At 52.0% G+C, this 17,185-nt stretch overlaps 1 protein-coding gene across 1 annotated transcript in view; it reads left to right on the top strand.

Moving 5' to 3' along the window:
- Window positions 1-7,091: 7,091 nt before the first annotated feature.
- Window positions 7,092-17,185, top strand: part of LOC119096617 (T-box transcription factor TBX20-like) — a 44,364-nt gene continuing 34,270 nt past the window's right edge. The window contains 1 exon segment of the mRNA XM_037219515.1: window positions 7,092-7,238. Within this exon segment, the coding sequence (XP_037075410.1) occupies window positions 7,151-7,238 (88 nt within the window). The 5' untranslated portion in view covers window positions 7,092-7,150.

Here is a 17,185-nt window from a genome sequence, read left to right as displayed (position 1 = left end):
ACCTCAGTCTGACCTTCATACCGGATCCAAGGTCAATGGAATGAGTAGTCATCGTAAGTTTCACTGTCTGATTGTGTAAGAAACTATCTCAGAGCTGTATGGCTTCGTCTAACACTCCATTGTGTTACCAGATTGAAGGATTCCCTGGAAATTTCCTTCACTGACCGCAGCCACGGCCTGGCTTTAGCCTACCGTAGTCAACAATATTTCAAAATACATCTAATCTCGATACCGAAATGTTTTTTGATTGCCTTCAGCTACGCGAAGTTTGCCGCGGCTACGCTGTTATTCTGGAATAACCCTCGGAGCATCAGAATGATCCCCACCCGAGCTCGTGTTAAAGTAGGCATGCCGCCTCTTTCGTACTTTCTACTTATTGTTAGATCAGACGCGTACGATTTCATCAGTACGACCATTGTTCTCGAAATCCTCCTGAACAGCTCAGAATTTCGATTTCAAGTAGCCGCCCCTGCGGGAGAAATTTTAGTGGACTCCCTGTTCGCCACTGCGAAAGTAATGCATTTCATTTGCCTTGCTTTTTCAACGTGTGTATTCTGTTTCGTTTGCAGCACACTTATCTGTCAAAATGTTTGCGTAATGAACGTTACGAAGATGTGAAATACTCTGTTTAGGCAAAGAGATATGCGAACATGGAAATATTATCCCGCGAATTCAACGAAACGTTATACTATGACTTTTACTTCTCCCCTATGACGTTTACCACAGCAGCACCTTTCGAGGCGCACTTTGGCTTTGGGAAACAGAACATCACATGGTCCATACTGACGCACTAGTTCAAACTTTAACCTATGCGCTTTTTGGTAACAGGCTCTTGCCACCCGCTGGGCCAGCCACAGATATATCACATATATCACAATACTAAAAGAACGTTTCTTTTACTTGCGCTAGTAGAGATGCCATGGCGGTTGCCATGACGACGCCATGAGATGATGCCATGAGGTGATGGGGGTCGCGACAACTGCAGGGAAGAAGCGTTGTACTGTTGCAAAGTGTTGACAGCTTAATTTTGGCTCGAAAGTAGTAAAGATTAATGCCCTCATTGCGTCTTGACGGTGCTGCAGTGGCACTACCCAGTGTTACTATTGGACGTAACTGGTTTTGAGGTTTCGCTAGAGTAGGTTTCTTGAAATGCGCTTTAAAGATGGGACATTATCTTGAAGGCGGTTTCACTAGTATGCAATGTGCATTGATGTGGGATTTCAAAGATGTCTCTTCTGTTGATGGTAAATGCAGAGAGAATCCATGCATAACAGAAGGTGATATGGCATACGTGTCACTTCATGTTTTTATCTCTTCTCAAACTCCTAACGTGACGTTCCCACGTTTGATCGGTTGCCATATTTATGACGGCATTGCTGACGTTTGATCGCTTCAGTTTGACAGGTGAGCCGACAGCCTGCGGTCGTAGCTCCGTCCGGCCTGGACCGGAGAATGCGAACCGTAGAAAAAAAAACAGGAGATCGGGTACAACACTTCATCAAAAATCGTTGAGATTTCTCCACCACGATTCCACGCTTTTTCAGGCTATTTTTCTCATGCATCGACATCGTAAAAAAGTGAATGCCTGACTGATTTGCCCTCTTCCCAAAAAAGCACATAAAGGGACGCCCCGGATAGTGATACATACTGACAAAGCATGAGCGCGCACATATCTTAGCAGAAGGCGTAAATGAAAGTACCTTTGGTTTATATCTGTTTTTTTTGGTTGAAAAGGAGGTGAGATTCGCCATTAAACGGTTTTATAATTGCGGATATGCTTCGTGCATTCGGGCACTAGGAGGACTCGCCTTTCGTAACGTTTCCTGCTTTTGGTGCACAGGCTTTGTCCGTATGGCACAGTTGACTATGAGAACTGTATTCCCTTGTTTCGCAAAATAAATTTGTTTTTAATTTCACCATTTGGTGCAAGCCCCGTAATATTTTCCTGTCCAAGATCTGTTAACAAAGCCTCGGATCCGTGCATACAAGGGCAAATGCGTACATTCAAACAAGAATATGCTATAACCGTCACTGCGAAGTCGTTTCGGAGCCAACGACTGCATTTGAAACAAAACCTGATGCCTATTGCCGCTGAATACCAAATTATTAAGTGAATGAATGCACCACAAACACACATCGCCTGAACGGGATTCCCTGCTATGTGACAGCACAGACTCAATCACTGTGAATGGAATATAAGGTGGGCTGCACGTGCGTTCATGGCCCAGCGCCCGCCATCACCGCGCTCGCCGGCGTCTTCCCCACGGCGAACAAAAGTGGCACCCGACGCACCTTCATAAACCCGACGTGCCACCGACAGATGGCCAATTTAAGAATTTTAATAAAGTCGTGGCTCCAAATTTATATCAGCAGGATGGCGCTCTTTATTCGAGCTTATACCGCACCCGACTTATGCGGCTATTCATCACCGCACCTATTCAATAAGGCCGACAAAAAGAGGCCTTTGCGCGCGGTGCGGCCGGAGCGCCACGACTGCCGCACAAAGGCGGCTCCGTCGAGCGCTGGAAGGCAGCCATCAGGAACGGCGGCGGCGGCTAGCGCCAGCAGCCGGCTCCGCTGGACTAACGATTTGTTTATAGTCGGCTGATGGAGGCGACATCTATATAAATGGCGCGTTGACTTGTGATTGCTTGATGATGGGCTACGCCCCTCCCACCGGGGGCGGGAGATAGCGGGCCGTGGCTCCTCCCTCATGTTATGCAGTTAATCTGCTGAAATGATCGTGAGGAGGTGCGGATCCAGCTGCCCAAAGCGTGCGCTTGGGCTTGTTGGGTGGATGGAGCGGTGGTATGTCATGGCTCGCCTGTGCCTACCATTTCAGCGGACCAATGCTGTCTGAGAACAGATGTTGTTCATGTGCACCGTTGCAGTTTTACGTTCAGATTAGCGCTGCGGACATGGCCTGGGTCACGTGACTTTTAGCTTGTCCAAACCTTTGCCTGGCAGCATTCACTGAAAGTTCAGCGTAGCGCATGTACAGGGTACAGCAAAGAAAGCAAAACTTGTTCCGACGTTTTTTTCTTCTTTTTTTGTGCTGTCAGATAAGGAGCTTCTACATTTCAAATGGTCCATGGGATTACAAGAGCTTCTTACTAATTGCTGGTGTCCACTTGCACTTATGTGGTTCGAATTCAACATGCATGGAAAATGAGGATTTTTGTAAGTAATAAACCGGAGCAGAAGTACCTTTCTCTGTCAACTGATTATGAACTACCAAACGTGAGCGCTGGGAAGTAACAACCCCTGGTCGACCTGCCAGCAGTGTAAAGCTTAACGGAAGACCACCGCTCGTTGGCATCTCAGTGACGCGCATGCGGCTCTGCAGGTCTGACGTGTGACGCGTCTTTCACTGAGGAGGGACTTAATTTACGACCTAAAAGATAGCTGAAAATCTTACGGTGCTGTTCAAATGCTGGAAATGTAAGCAAAAAGTTAGCCATCTCCAAATAAAGTGCAGATAGTGAATAGATAATGAAAAAATGTCAAGGTAGACGCGCAAAACAAACATATCGAGAACATACTTTTGTTACGCGATGCAAGAAATTGTGTGCGCCTCTGGTGCTTTCGACTGTTTTTTTTTGTGAAATTGCTTAATCACCCCTGAACCATTGCGGCATCTTGCCCATGACCCCGCCGGACAACTGGCATATTCTCCTTGTTATATGTGGTCCTTCATCGTTAAAACATTACCATATCTTTGTAAAAGATCCAGTTGCTGGAAACGATTGGCTGCAACAATTATAAGCGCGTCAGAGCTTCTTTCCATTCAAATGCTCAGTAGAGTGTGAGACCTCGAAGCTGCAGTCTTCTGAACGTGACCTATCAAACTCCTTACAGTCCTCCCGCGTCACAGCGACCTTGCTCGGAGCCGGTTACAGTGATTCGCGTGCGTCAGCATGTTCTAGTCATGTCTGCCTCATCATCAAGCACATTTAACACACTCTTATTGACGCATCCACCATTTGATGGTGCTCACGCCGGCTCCGCCACGGTCTGCTCGTTTCGCTCTGTTCTGGCCCGCATGACGCGTTACAGCAGGCCGGATCATACGCTCCTGCTCCGCACCGTGACGCGGCGAGGCGTGCACGAGACTTGGTCGACAGCGCTGCTCGATTTGTGCTCGGATTATGCCACACACGAAAGTGAAATGAGTTGTTACAATACAAAAATAGGGGAAGTTTTGGAATAAGTTCAGAGAATGTACTTAGGTGGCTGGCTCGGCCGCTACGGGATTTTAATTTAATTAACCGAATGCCTAATATTTTCTAATCGATGCTTCGAAGAGATGTTTCGCGTTCGATAGCAGCCAGGAAAGAGCGAAGTCCGAATAGAGTCGCTGGTAACCGCCCTGTGATTCACGGCCCCAGAAGGTGCCGAAAATATCAGTCTGAGAACAAACGTTTAATCGCAGGGCATCATGCTGTACATGACGTCACTTCCACCAAACATTAACCAATCAACCGATCAAACACGTTCACCGCCTAAATCGGCTGGCCAACGGCAGTGCAAACATACCGTAATGCATGTGCAATCCATAGATTAATGAGTGGACAACTCGTCGTCCAGGCCAGTAGTCAGTTACTCGAGTGATGCCGCCATGGCTCCTCGCAAACGTACGCCACCGTTGCTCGAGGTAGCACGGTCTGAATGAATCCGAAACTAAATGAACCCAAAACTAATTGTCATTCATGATTGGGAAATACAGCGTTTTAGGATTCAAGAAGGACATCAAGTTGTTTTTGTTACTGCAATGCCAAGAAGCCCGCGTCAGTTTCCTCCCACTGAAGTAACATGAAAGTCCATCATCACTACGATGTCAATGCAGCCTCCTCCTCAAATTCCCTGGAACGCAGAGCCATCCTTACAGGCACTTTCGTCCCGTCCCGTCCGCACAGCGCGCGCTTCTTGCACGACACCTCTCGGGGCATGCACATCTCACGACACGCATTTCGCCTCCCGTTCGAGGTTGCAAAGCCAGAGCCGATCTCGGCGCCGGGAACACGCTCCCCGTGACCCCTGGCGGGCCCGACTGAGCCACGCCAGGCCACCGGCCCGGACAGCCCGCCATTAGACGTCTCTATCATTACTGTCCACAAATTTTCGGTTATGGAAATCACAAACCGGCATGCTCTCGCCGTTAAAGTCCAAGTTGGCCGCCGATTCGGCGCTGCACGACCGCAAAGTAACCGCAGACGACTCGCCGGGCAGCGATCTGGAACGGCGGGCGTCAGCTGGCGTTTTATTCGCGCCATTTCTGGAGTGGTTCCCGCCTTCCGAACGCGGCCGCTGTAGATTGCGGGGCGGGGTTTGTGCTGCCAATGTACGGGGTTCCGCTTTCTAATCAGGGTCGCGTCCGTGCGCATGGAAGAGGAAGTGGCTCGGGCTGCTTGGGTTCTTTGGCAACAGCCTGATCTTGGGAGCGCTTTAGTTACTGTTGGTGAAGAACTTTTGTGAGCGTCAAAACATAACACAGATAACTTGCATCCAGACGATGTAAGCCTTTTTACGAAGTCGTCATTCATTACGCTGATATTCATTGATCTACGCATCATGCGTTGTTGCACTATGTACGCTGCGTTTATCACTGCTCACACCATTGCCAGGACCAGACAGCGTGATTGGCCGCTGTATGTGAAGATTCACGCCATAGATGGATTGGGTGACGCTGCCCCGTTAGGCTATACAGACGGCGTCTCGCGCCTCAACAGGCGCCCCAAGTGCTCACACGCCCCAGTTTCGCGAGGCGCCGACTGTTGAACCATCAGTCAGCCTCAAGCTCCGCTGCTTGGGTCCAAGGGTTGTATGCTTCAAGGAGGGTATTCTGGCCCACTCTCTTCTCCTCTCGCGTTTTGAGGATTACCGCCTGCCTCCAGTGGTGGCACGTCACGGTCTCTCGGTTATGAGCCTTTCACCATCTCGCTGCGGGTTTTGGGATGAACAACACCTTCCGTGCTGGGTATGGCACTCTTGATCTAAATTCTGTATGCTGGAAAACCGTTTCTTCTTCGCAAGAACGTCAGATCACTCTAAAAAAACCGTTTACGTGAAAACGAACGGTGAAAACTTAATACCATCTTCATCCTTGTGTTTTGTATCTTATACGTAAAAGCAAATATGTCTCTTTCTGTGCTCAGTTGCCCAGCACACATTTTCAGTAAGATGCAGTGCGAGCACACGACATCCCACACAGTGAGGACACCGCCTCCCCAGCATCTGTGCGCCTCCGCGTACGCCTCAGCGCCGCTGCCCCTCCCCTGGCGGGCCGGGCGGGCGGGCGGTGTCCGTCGGTGCGCCGGTGCGGCCGGATCCGCACCTGCCGCCGCCCGTTGTGAGCGCGGCGAGTGGTGAGTCGGCCGGCCGGCCGGCGACAGCCGCCGCCGCGCTCGCCGCCGTCGCCCGGTAGTCGGCCGCCTCCGTTGTCGGGTGATTTGCGGCCTCCATCGGCACGTCGAGGCCCCGCGACAGACGCGCCGGCCACACCGCTCCGCGCGCCGGCAGCGACGAGGCTCGGTCACCGCGACGACACGCGACCGACGGCCACCGGCAGCGACGGCGCACGGGCACCGGCGTCGCGCGCGTGGAGCAACGCCGCCGCTGACTCGGCGGGAGCGACTTAGCGACCCGCCGACCGTGCGGTGACTCGACTCGGCGGCGCGTCGCGAGCAGGCCAGACCGTCGTGGGGGTCGGACGCCCCCGTCGTCGCCGTCGACGCAGGTGAGAGCCGCGGGCGGCGCGCCGCGCGACCGCCGGCCACCAGCCCGCCGCCGCCTCTGGGGCCGCCGTCCTGCGGCCCGCCCCCTGACCGGGCCGCGCCCGGCGCCCGAGCGGCCGTTGATGCCTGTCGGCCGGGCCGGGGCCGGCTTTGATCGGCATCGCTGCGCCCGTGGCGCTTCCGGCAGCGGTCCCGTCATTCAGGCGGCTCTTTGAGCGGCCCCAAAACAAACTGGCCGCGCCGCGGGGTCGATGCGGCGCGCTGGGCCCCGGCCGCCGCCGGCCGCCTCGGGAAAACCGGCCCCGTCGGCGGCGACGGCGCTGACTCGGCCGTCGTTGCAGGGAGGCTGAGCGGACGGGCGCCGACGCGGCCCTCGCGAGAGGCCTCGGCCCGCGCCGCCCCGCCGCGACCCACCAATGCTGGATACGCAGATGGCGGAGGCGCTCAACAAACCGCGGTCCACCGACTTCTCGATCGCCGCCCTGATGGGCCGCGCCGAGCAAGGTACGTCTAAGGCAAGGCACAAGGTGCAAGGTACGCCTCACCGGCCGAGACGGTCGGCCCGGCGGCGGCGGTGACCGGGCCGGTGGCCCCGTGGCCCCTGGGGTGCACACAGGCCAGAGGCTGTGGACGTGACGGCGGAGAGCGCCCTGGACAGCGCGCCGGCTTTCATTGGCAGGCACGGCCCGCCGGGAAACACGTCACGCGGCTGTGGAAGTGTTACGGGGCGAGATATGAGCTGAGTGACGTCCGCAGTTCCTCAGATGATAACATCTCCTTTGATGTGCTGTGCTGGCGCTTAAACAGCGGTCACGTGACGGCTGGGCTCAAACAGCTCTTTTCACGTCGTTGTTGGCGCTCAATCGTGACATCAAACTGAAATATCGCACAGCCCTGCCACATGCGAAATTTTGCCCGTCTGAGGGACTGAACATTCGTCACGAAAGTGCTGAGAGGCGGGTCTGTGGCTGAGCTAATGAGACCCATCGCAGGAATGCCTAGCATACCGCCCGCCAATTCATATAATCTTCCGCCATTTGCGTAATTTTCAGCACGATTAAGCAGAGGCGATTTGCATTAAACAGATGATCGTTGCGGTCCGAGCGATGCAACTAGAGGGGAGAGGCCCATTTACGAGACGGATATTTACGCTGAAGCGCCTAGTGTTTACACCATTGGAGCACACCCTCGCGCTTTCCTTGCATGGGAGGCGCGAGGCGTCGTCAGGTCGCTGCTCATATGCATCGTAACTCCTCCGTAAGCTATTTATAGGTACTAATGACCGTCACGCGGCACCTGGCGGGACCAACACTAGCGCCGGTGAAAGGACAGACATTGACGCATCACGTATTATCCTCAGGGGGACGAGGCGTTCTCCATGACGCGCTCCAGCGGTGTCGCTCGCGCTCGATGCGCTCCGTCGTGACGGGATCAAGCTTCTCGCTCCGACACCCTTGCACCGCGATCCCGCGAATGCGCGTAGCTCTAGATGCTATCTGGCCGGCGTCCGCTTGTTTTACAAGCGGACGCTACCGACTAAACATCAGGCGCGTTATCACGGGCCATCTGCCGTCCGCCGGGGCTGCGCGGACGTGAGCTATCCCTTCCTGAGCCCGAGCGGGACGGCCGCACGTGGCCCATGCCCCGCTCTCCGGCGCCGTGGTAGCCGCGGTCCCGGCCGGCCCGTCACCCAGGCGCGTGCCGAGCGGCGCCGGCCACGCGCGGCGGTCTGTTGTAGGTCACGAGTCACGAGTGTGCCGTGAAATCACGGCACGGCCCGCTGAGGAACGCGTGATTTTCGTCACGAGCTTGCGCTTCATCACCCTGTGACGGTTTGCTGCCTTTTCCGTGACGGAATGTTGTACTTTTACTCTCTGTCGCAGGAACATGGATGCGTTGAAGCGTGGTTAGGCAAAGGGCCTCGCGTCTAACCACTCTTTTTAATCATTATTCACTCTGCTAGCGATTAATCTTATGTTGGACGTTCTAGGTCTTCCGTACTTCCGAGAGCAAAATAATGATGGTAATGCAAAATAATAATAATGATGGTGTTACAGTCAGCGGCGCTGTACAATCGTTTCGCAATGTCTTATCCATGACACGCCACAGCGCGCGAGGAATTTATTATTTTTGTCCCGTTTGTCAAAGCATAAATGTGGCTATTCCAGAATAGTGCACGCATTCACACTCCGCCCCTCCCCTCCTGTGCGCGACTAGTTCCCCATTCGACGAGTGCGCCGTGTCTGCCCACCGCTCAAAGAGCGCTTTAACCGTCACGCGTGCTCTTGGTTGGTTTTCTTCCCTCAGTCCCGTAGCTCCCCAGTGATAAATGGCCGTCCCCTCCCGAGCGATTCGGTACCCATTCCCCTCCGGCGCAGCTACCTCGCGCGGCCCACCCGTGCAATCGCGGAGCGTGCGAGGGAGGAACTTCCCCCCGTGATTAGCCGCGTCACTTCCTCTAATTATGGTCATTCTTTTATTGCTGGGAATGATCGTGCCGCTCTTGCTAACCTGATTTAGTCCCCGCGATTCAGATAGGGTTACTGCTTCTTATCGCGAAAACGTGATCCCCTTTGACTAAACAGATAGGGTTTCCATATGCATAACGACGTTAGACTGCTTTGTGTTCCTTTCGTAATCTTGCGATGCTTTGATTTCGGAGCAACAAGTGCATCGGGATGGTACGGTATAAACTATATCGATCATGCACAACATGTATACTTTTTTCGGTCTATTTTCGTTTGCAGTGCATACATGATCTTACTAAAATGTGAGTAAAAATATTTCACGCTTTATGAGCTGCTTATCAGTGTTTGAGCTGGGGTAGTTGCGGGGTATTAGGCGGCTTTGGTGACCTTATCATCGCGTTACATGAACTAGGGCTAAACTTCTCTTGAAAAAAATTGGAGAGACACTTGTTATACTGTCCGTTCTACGTACGATACGGAGCATACGGCCGAGTGCTATTCGGTTGTTCTCGTTTCATGCCGTTTCGCGTTGCAATAGCTCCCACAAACATGATGTTCTCAACGTAAGGTGTGTGATGAAAAGATCACGACAAATAACAATAGCTCATTTCATGAATTTTTACAGGTTATTACAGGCTAATTTTACTAATCCAATGAATTTATTGAAATTTGTCGGTCGCATGCTTATATCCTTCCTTAAAGCTGACATCTGTGTATGTATGCTTCAATATGACACACAAGAGGCTGAAAACTGGCGCCCTTTACGATATTGATAGTCAAGGTGAATCACTATCTACGTGTGGGGTCTGGAATTCAGAACCAAGTTCTAGTTTATTTTCAAGCATAGACGAGGCAATCTTTATTAAGTAGAGAAACGCTCTTTTTGCTGGGCTTAAAGGTAATTGGTCTTGCGTTGATTTTGGTCTTGATTTTCTTGAGCATAAAATCATCACGTGATAATTACACACCAGAACAGTGTTGTGCTACAAAAAGCAGCACTCCGAACGGTATTCGAGGAAAATTTAAAAAGCACTCATGCTTTGCGCCACTCATAGAAATAATGAGTAGTTATTACAGATTCTCCTCATAATCCAGTCATGGTCTGACATTGGCTGGAGAAAAAGTAAAGGTGTGACCGTCACATCATACGATGAGTGGCACTGAGTGCAATATCGGCTGGTGATTCAGTCATGTTTGCATCATAAATTTGCAATGTCCAGGCTTGTTTATAAAGCAAAAGATCAAAGCCACCGCCAGCGCACCTTGGTTAGTTATTGTTGCAAAGCAGCGAACGCTTACTAAGTTAAGCATGTCTTTGGAATTTGCTTCTGCGTGGAGCCACGTGCAAACTTCGTACCTTCGCGGTATGGCTTCCTCTGCCCAGTCCACCCACTACCCATTGGGGTGTTTCAATATTCATCCGCTACCCATTTCTTCTCAATTGCACCCACCCAGTACACACACGTTTGCAATTTTCCAGTACTTTGGTTCAAAATTATGGAAGAGTTTCAGGAATTGTTGACCAACCTTATTATTTTGCGTTGATGATTGTGAAAGTAGCGTAAATGCAGCTCACTATGATTGAAAGAAAAGCAAGCAATAAAACTGTGTAGTATTTCCTGAAAAAGCTACCAGATATTTCGTATACGTTTCACCGATACCCACACCCAAAATTTTCCCAAAATCTGCACCCAACCTAGGAATGCAGACAAGGAGAGGGCTAAAGGGACATGAGGGTGCGAGGGGCCATTAGCCAATGGTTTATACTGGATGCGGAGCGTTTTGGCTAGACCTTGGTCCAACTTCGCAGGATTTGGGAAACATATCTGACGGTTGCCCCTACCTCTGAGGAAAAGTTGGACACGTGGCTGTCCCAGCCCAGCCGGTTACCCATCACATATGAGGACCGATTGCCCACCTCATCCTAGAAGTCCTCTAGTCAGCACCCTCACCGTGGCTTGAAGCTATAAACACTAGCGAGTAGCAGTCTATCGCAGCCAGTCAGTCCAGTGCCGAAGCTAGCCACAGAGCTTGACCCGTTTCACCGGAACAGGTTAAATGCTGTAAAGCTCGTCGTCTTTGCTCTAGATGTATATTCTGATGAGGACTTTGTCTTCACGTATCATCAACCGAAGGACCAAGCAAATATTTGTGGCTTGAACTCAAAGGGGTATACATCCTCTCCTTGAGGTTCGAAGCTGCTCTGAGCGGCAGCATGCCTTATTATAGAATTTCGTGGACTCGACTCTTTCCAATGGGATTAAATCTCATACTTCGTGGGCTGGACCAATGCGAGGACTAAAATATAGCTGACAAATGTCCAGGGGATACTGGATCGGAAATAAATAAAGAAAGCGCGGTTATCGACGGCCAGTATTTAAGTGAAGCACTGCGGAGCGCAACACATTGGAACGATTATTTTCCTTCACAGTATCGGACCGAATTGTTTTGGGATTTGTCAAAAGGTCAGTGATTGGGTAGAAAAGCTTGAAAGTTTGCGAACTGTTTCAAAGGGAATCTTGAAAAGGTATGCCGTTAAGGATTCACTGGCATATAATCGGCAGCGCTACCCCATCAAACATCACTGACGTGTCAGCGCGCTATCAGACGCTCCGGACATGACAGATGGAGACCTAGCTAGCTGGACTCCGGACATGACAGACACAGCTCTAGCTAGCAAAACTTCGGACAGGACTGATATAGTCCTAGTCAACTGGGCTTTAAACATGGCAGATGCACCAAAAATGACAGCTATACCGAAAAATCGACAGAGATACCAAAAATGGCAGATGTACCCAAATTTATTTAAAAGGCCTTAATTTTCAGCATCCTATCCCTGTTTCAGGGTGCTCTATTATCCTCATTGGCACATATCACCTTCGTGCCCATTCACACCAGTGTTGGGTATTCTTGTCAATTTTTGCCGCTTGCAGTGTCACGAGCAGGCTCGAAGAGATACAATAGATCTACCTGGCTTCTGGTACTGGGGTGGCTGCTCAATACTGGAGCCTATATGACCTATACCTATATAACCTGTATACTACTTAAAACCGTAATGCTTAAACATCTCCTGCCCGTTTTAAACTACTCATACGCGTCATCTCAGTTCGCCGACATGCTCCCCCCCCCCTCCTCCCCATTGACATCTTTCCTCCCTCTTTCCAGTGACATCTCCTTCCTTGTCCACCGACATCTCTCACGACCTATCCTTAGTCCACCGACAGCTCCCCACCTTGATCAGTCGACTGGCACATCCCTTCACTCAATCTAGTGACGCCTTTCTACGCCTGTTTCTTGGTCCAGGGACGCCGGTGACATTACCGCATCACTCCTTTGCTCCACTGGCATTTTTGTCTCGTCATTTCAGTGATGCCTCTGTCCCCCAGTTCATCGACGACTTCTTTCCTCGGTGTACGGACACCTCCCCTCCCTCAGCCCAGCGGCATTACCCTCCCCTTGTTCGTCAGGCCAGTTACACCTCCCTCTCCAGTCAATAAATGTCTTCCCATCAATCTACGGACACCTCCCCCCCCCCCCCTCCTTCTGCTGTATGGCACTTCCCTTGGTCCACCGACATCTCCATGCCTGGGACCTCTGATGTCTCAGCAACCTCGTCTGCTGATACTAGACGCCTCCCTTAGTTCATCCACACCTCTTCCCCCCCCCCCCTCTCCCCTCTCCAGGTGACCAGGACGTCCCTCATTCCATTAAGACTCAGTCCCTTCGTCCACTTACGCCTGCTCCCCCCCCTCAGTTCGTTCACACTGTATCAGTTCATTCAGTATCCTCGGTACACCGGCATCTATGGTACAACGACACCTATCGTACAGTCTGATGGTGCCTCGCTTTAAGGGAGCGTTCCACGTTTGTATGAGGTTTTGAACTGAAAAAGTCATCTTGAAGATCATTCGGTGCGGTTCGCATCCCTGCCCTTCTTCAGGCCTAAACCCCTCCAGCTTCTGAGCCACATGCCCGCGAAGATGTGCAGATGTTTTGGGGAGACTATCCCAAGGTCACCCAGGCATCCATGACGCCATAATAACGTCATTCAAATCGTGCCATTCCGTTGGCCATACGGCGATCGAGGCCAAGACAAATATAATTGTCGAGTCGCTGATTTATGGCGTTCGTGAGCACGCCTCCAGATATAAGCGCCGTCAATTGGTTCTCAATCAATGCTGTACAAGGTACGAGGACGTAATCAAGCAATCCCGTATTAAGAAGCATGTTAACTAAACAGAGAAGTTGTGTTGTCTAGAACAGTTTTCTCGACCTAAAAACATACCAATCGTTCTAAGTTAGCTTATGTCATCTTGTGTGATGCTTGCGTTACTATCTTCAGGTGGGGAGCATTCCCGTTAAACAGATTAGGCCTACCGAAATAGTTTCCTTATTTATTTTTTGAGCATTCCATTTAAGCCGCTTTTCCACCTGAAATAGCCAGAGCGGCCAACACAATATCACTTTTGCCAATCGTTTTCGTTCATAACACTATGGGGTAAAACGCAACCCCAATGCAAGCACTTCCGCATGTTGCCCGTCTGCTGTATGGCCAGTGTCATGGCCAGTAGCCAGTGTTAAGTTCCAAAATTACCACAGCGTCAAGAAAAAACTCCTGGCGAAAAGCAGGGTGCTGGAAGATTAGGACAGTATACCACCTTACCAAATTCTCCATATTTGAACCGCTAACAATATTTCATAAGTACAAACCCTCCAACTGCACCCTTCCCTAGCCCAATCAACCCTTCTTCCGTGAGTCCACTGACATCCTTCCTCAGTCCGGCGACACCTCTCACTCTCTTTCTCTCTCTCTCAGTTCACCGTCACGCCCCCCCCCCCCCCCCCGCCGCCGCCACCACAGGACGCAGTCGAGGGCTAGCTCCGCTCCACCACATTCCTCCCGTTTTATTGTCGGCCCGGCGGCCGGCTGGCGGTTTCGGTACTTTGCAGGTGCTCACTTGTCTCGTATTTCGGAGCGTCCGTCGTCGCGTCTGGCTGTAAATCCGTTCGCGATTCACTCGCAGCGCTGCCGCCCCCCCCCCCCCCCCCCCGAGGACAAAAACGCCGGATGGCGGTTCAACCGCAGGACTGGACCGTGGCATTCCGCTGTCTGCCGCATGCGACCGCAGCAGTGCCATTGCAGAGTTATACAGCGTCCAACGCACTCAGCAGTGCCATTGCAGAGTTATACAGCGTCTTACAGCGTCTGAAGCACTTGAGCCACTGATTGGCTGGCACCGTATTCCGGTACATATCGGCTAACTGGTAATGTCCGGCGATGTTCCGACGTAGGAACGGAATTTTTGGTGAGAATTCAGTATCACTCTGTGTGACTCCGAGACAAAATTGGGATCGCCCACCCGCTCTCCGATGCATCCGCCAATGGGCCCCCTCTGGATAGTCAGCAGCTACATTCTCGTATGCTGTATTTCCTGCAGGGGCGTAGTTTTGCAAAAAAACTTGGGGGGGGGGGGCTATGCAGTGAAAAATGGCGAAAACCTTTCCCAAAATATAACAACTGGATTTACCCCACGGATTTGGCCCACCTGCTCTCAAAGCTGAGGGTCCAAGTTGGGGGAAGGGGGGGGGGGGGGGGCTGGAGCCCCAACTGAACAGGAAACTGCTAATATCGTCGGTACTTCTTGCTGTTACACCTTGGTGTGCGGTAATGCGGTTTGTAACATGAAACGCGTTTCGAGCGATCTTATGGCATGCTTTTTACGATTTCCGGAGACCAGCAATTCCCTAATACACTCTCGTATCCACCGCTCTTATGAGCCTGTAGATGTATGGAACAGGGCGCACCGTGGAGGCGATCGTTCCAGATCATTCCACCCCACACATCTCTGTACTGTGAGGGCCGGTTCACTGTTTATGCTGGATGTTTTTGTGGAATGGCCCGCAGCCTCAAGCGACCCAGACGTAAAGAACTTCTCACTTTGAGTCGGCTGACGCTGCCGTCCGGTTGTAAGTTCATGCAAGAAGCATGCCCATTCCGTATCTAGGCATCAACATACAATTCGCGGTTATTCACAAAACGTGGAGATGTTAATATCATGCTTAACTTTCTGAATTATTTACAAATATTAAGTGACTGCGACGCGTTCCCACGAAGTGCCAGGAGTCAGAAATTGATTGGCACGTCAGCTAGATTCCACGCGACCACAGTCCATCAACGAACTCGACGGATGAATGAATAATGAATGCACGGCGGGCTGAGTCCCGGACGGAGCACCTCTCGGCCGCACGCCCCACCGGCTGCCGTCTGCGGCTGAGCCGGCCGCGCCTGGGTGGCCGCCACGGCCGAGGCCGTGTGGTGCCCCGCCGTGCCGCCATATTTCGTGCGCTAAGCGGCCCCGTCTCCCCACTCCCATTCAGCGCTGGCTGATTTACAAGTTTGACAGGGTCATCATCGACACGGCGCGGGTCTCGGCGGCCCGGCCCGCGCGCCTCGCGACCATGCACGAGCCGGCGGCGCGGCCTCCACCCATGTTTACGGCGCCTGCGCGGCCGGCCAGCATCCGTGAATGGGCGGCTATGAGCGATCGCGACCGCGCTGCTAGCGACCGACCGACAGCTGCGGCCGTATGTTAGCATCACGGGCCGCCTGCGCTGTCCCCGGCCGTGCAGAGCGCGGGCCGGGACGCCGCCGGGCTGCTGCGGGCCGATAAAGCAGCGCTATGACGTCACCCGCCGCCGCCCGGAGCCGGCTCCTGGCCGCGGCCGGGGCGCCGCGGGCCGGGATAACGCCAACACGTGAGCGGCGGGCGCCGCCTGAACGGGCGGCCGAGGGCGCGGAGGGTCGTAAGGACGCGCGGCGCCGGAACTGGTGAGATCTGACGCAGTCGGACGAGCTGGAATGTTAGAAGCACGCGGCTATGGCACTCACCTGTGCCTGGGTCGAAGCCGAGACTTCGCAGACAAACTGTGACCGTAGAAACGTACTGTTAGGATGAAGAAATAAGTTCTACAAGTGGGATGCCGTTAGTTCTTCGCCTGCGGCTTTATAATAAAACAAAATGGCACCGCACGGTGCGCCCAATTCCGTCAATTAGTCCCACTGTCATGGAGTGCTGGATCCACTACCAACACATGGCAACGAAGCCACAAGTTCAGTTGTTTTGTATGCAGAATGTGCATGGTGACGATTAAGTGGCTTCAGCTCGAAAAAAATGTGGCGCTTGATTGCCGAAAATTTCGGGAAGTTTCTCGCCCTGCCAATTTGGCGGTCGTTTAGAAAAGGTTGAACGCGTTTCCTCCGAGTTATCGACTGAGGTTTCCTCTCCTTTACATTGTTTGCAAACGTCACGCGTCTCTGTATCTGCCTTGATACAAATCCCATTGTGATGAGATGGTCTCCTGATCCGACTGTTAACAAGACTTGGCCCATGGATATAATGCACAATGTAGGCATATACATTACGTCCGTTCGTATCGAAGGCTATCCAGGGGACACCGTTCAAATCACCTGCTACAAAACGGGACATTTCCTATAAACTTAAGTCATGAATGTTATGCATTTGGCTCAAAGAGCAATTGTCATGTACTACCTACACAAATTAATGGATCACGTGCCATTATGGCGAAATTAGGAGCTGAAAGAGATACAGCATTTACTAAAGGCGTCCAAACTAGCATCGCACAGTAATGGACCAAGGCCTGGCAGGCTACTTGCTCGTGACAGGCCGTTTCATTTTACTGCCCGGCTAATGTGGCGCACGGCAAGGAACGATGTCCCTCAAGGACCTGTCTGAACAGTCGGGATCCACTGTTTGATCATTTGTGATTGCGTCAGGTAGAAATATCACAATTTAAGGCAGTCCATTAGACAAATTTATCGCAATTTATAGTTCCAAAACCCCACCTGGGCTGCCATAAAGAAGCGTATTGGTGTTTTACCGCTCATTGTCGGACAGAACAAGCATTTTTAGGGCGTGCCGCCGGGCCGCTGTGCCCAAGCACTTCTATGAAATAATCGACGGA

This window comes from Pollicipes pollicipes, unplaced genomic scaffold (genome assembly GCF_011947565.3).
Source record: "Pollicipes pollicipes isolate AB1234 unplaced genomic scaffold, Ppol_2.1 Scaffold_4295;HRSCAF=5057_pilon_pilon_pilon, whole genome shotgun sequence".
Taxonomy (NCBI): domain Eukaryota; kingdom Metazoa; phylum Arthropoda; class Thecostraca; order Pollicipedomorpha; family Pollicipedidae; genus Pollicipes; species Pollicipes pollicipes.
The sequence above is the reverse complement of the archived record's forward strand: the minus strand, read 5'-3'. Positions and strand labels throughout refer to the sequence as shown.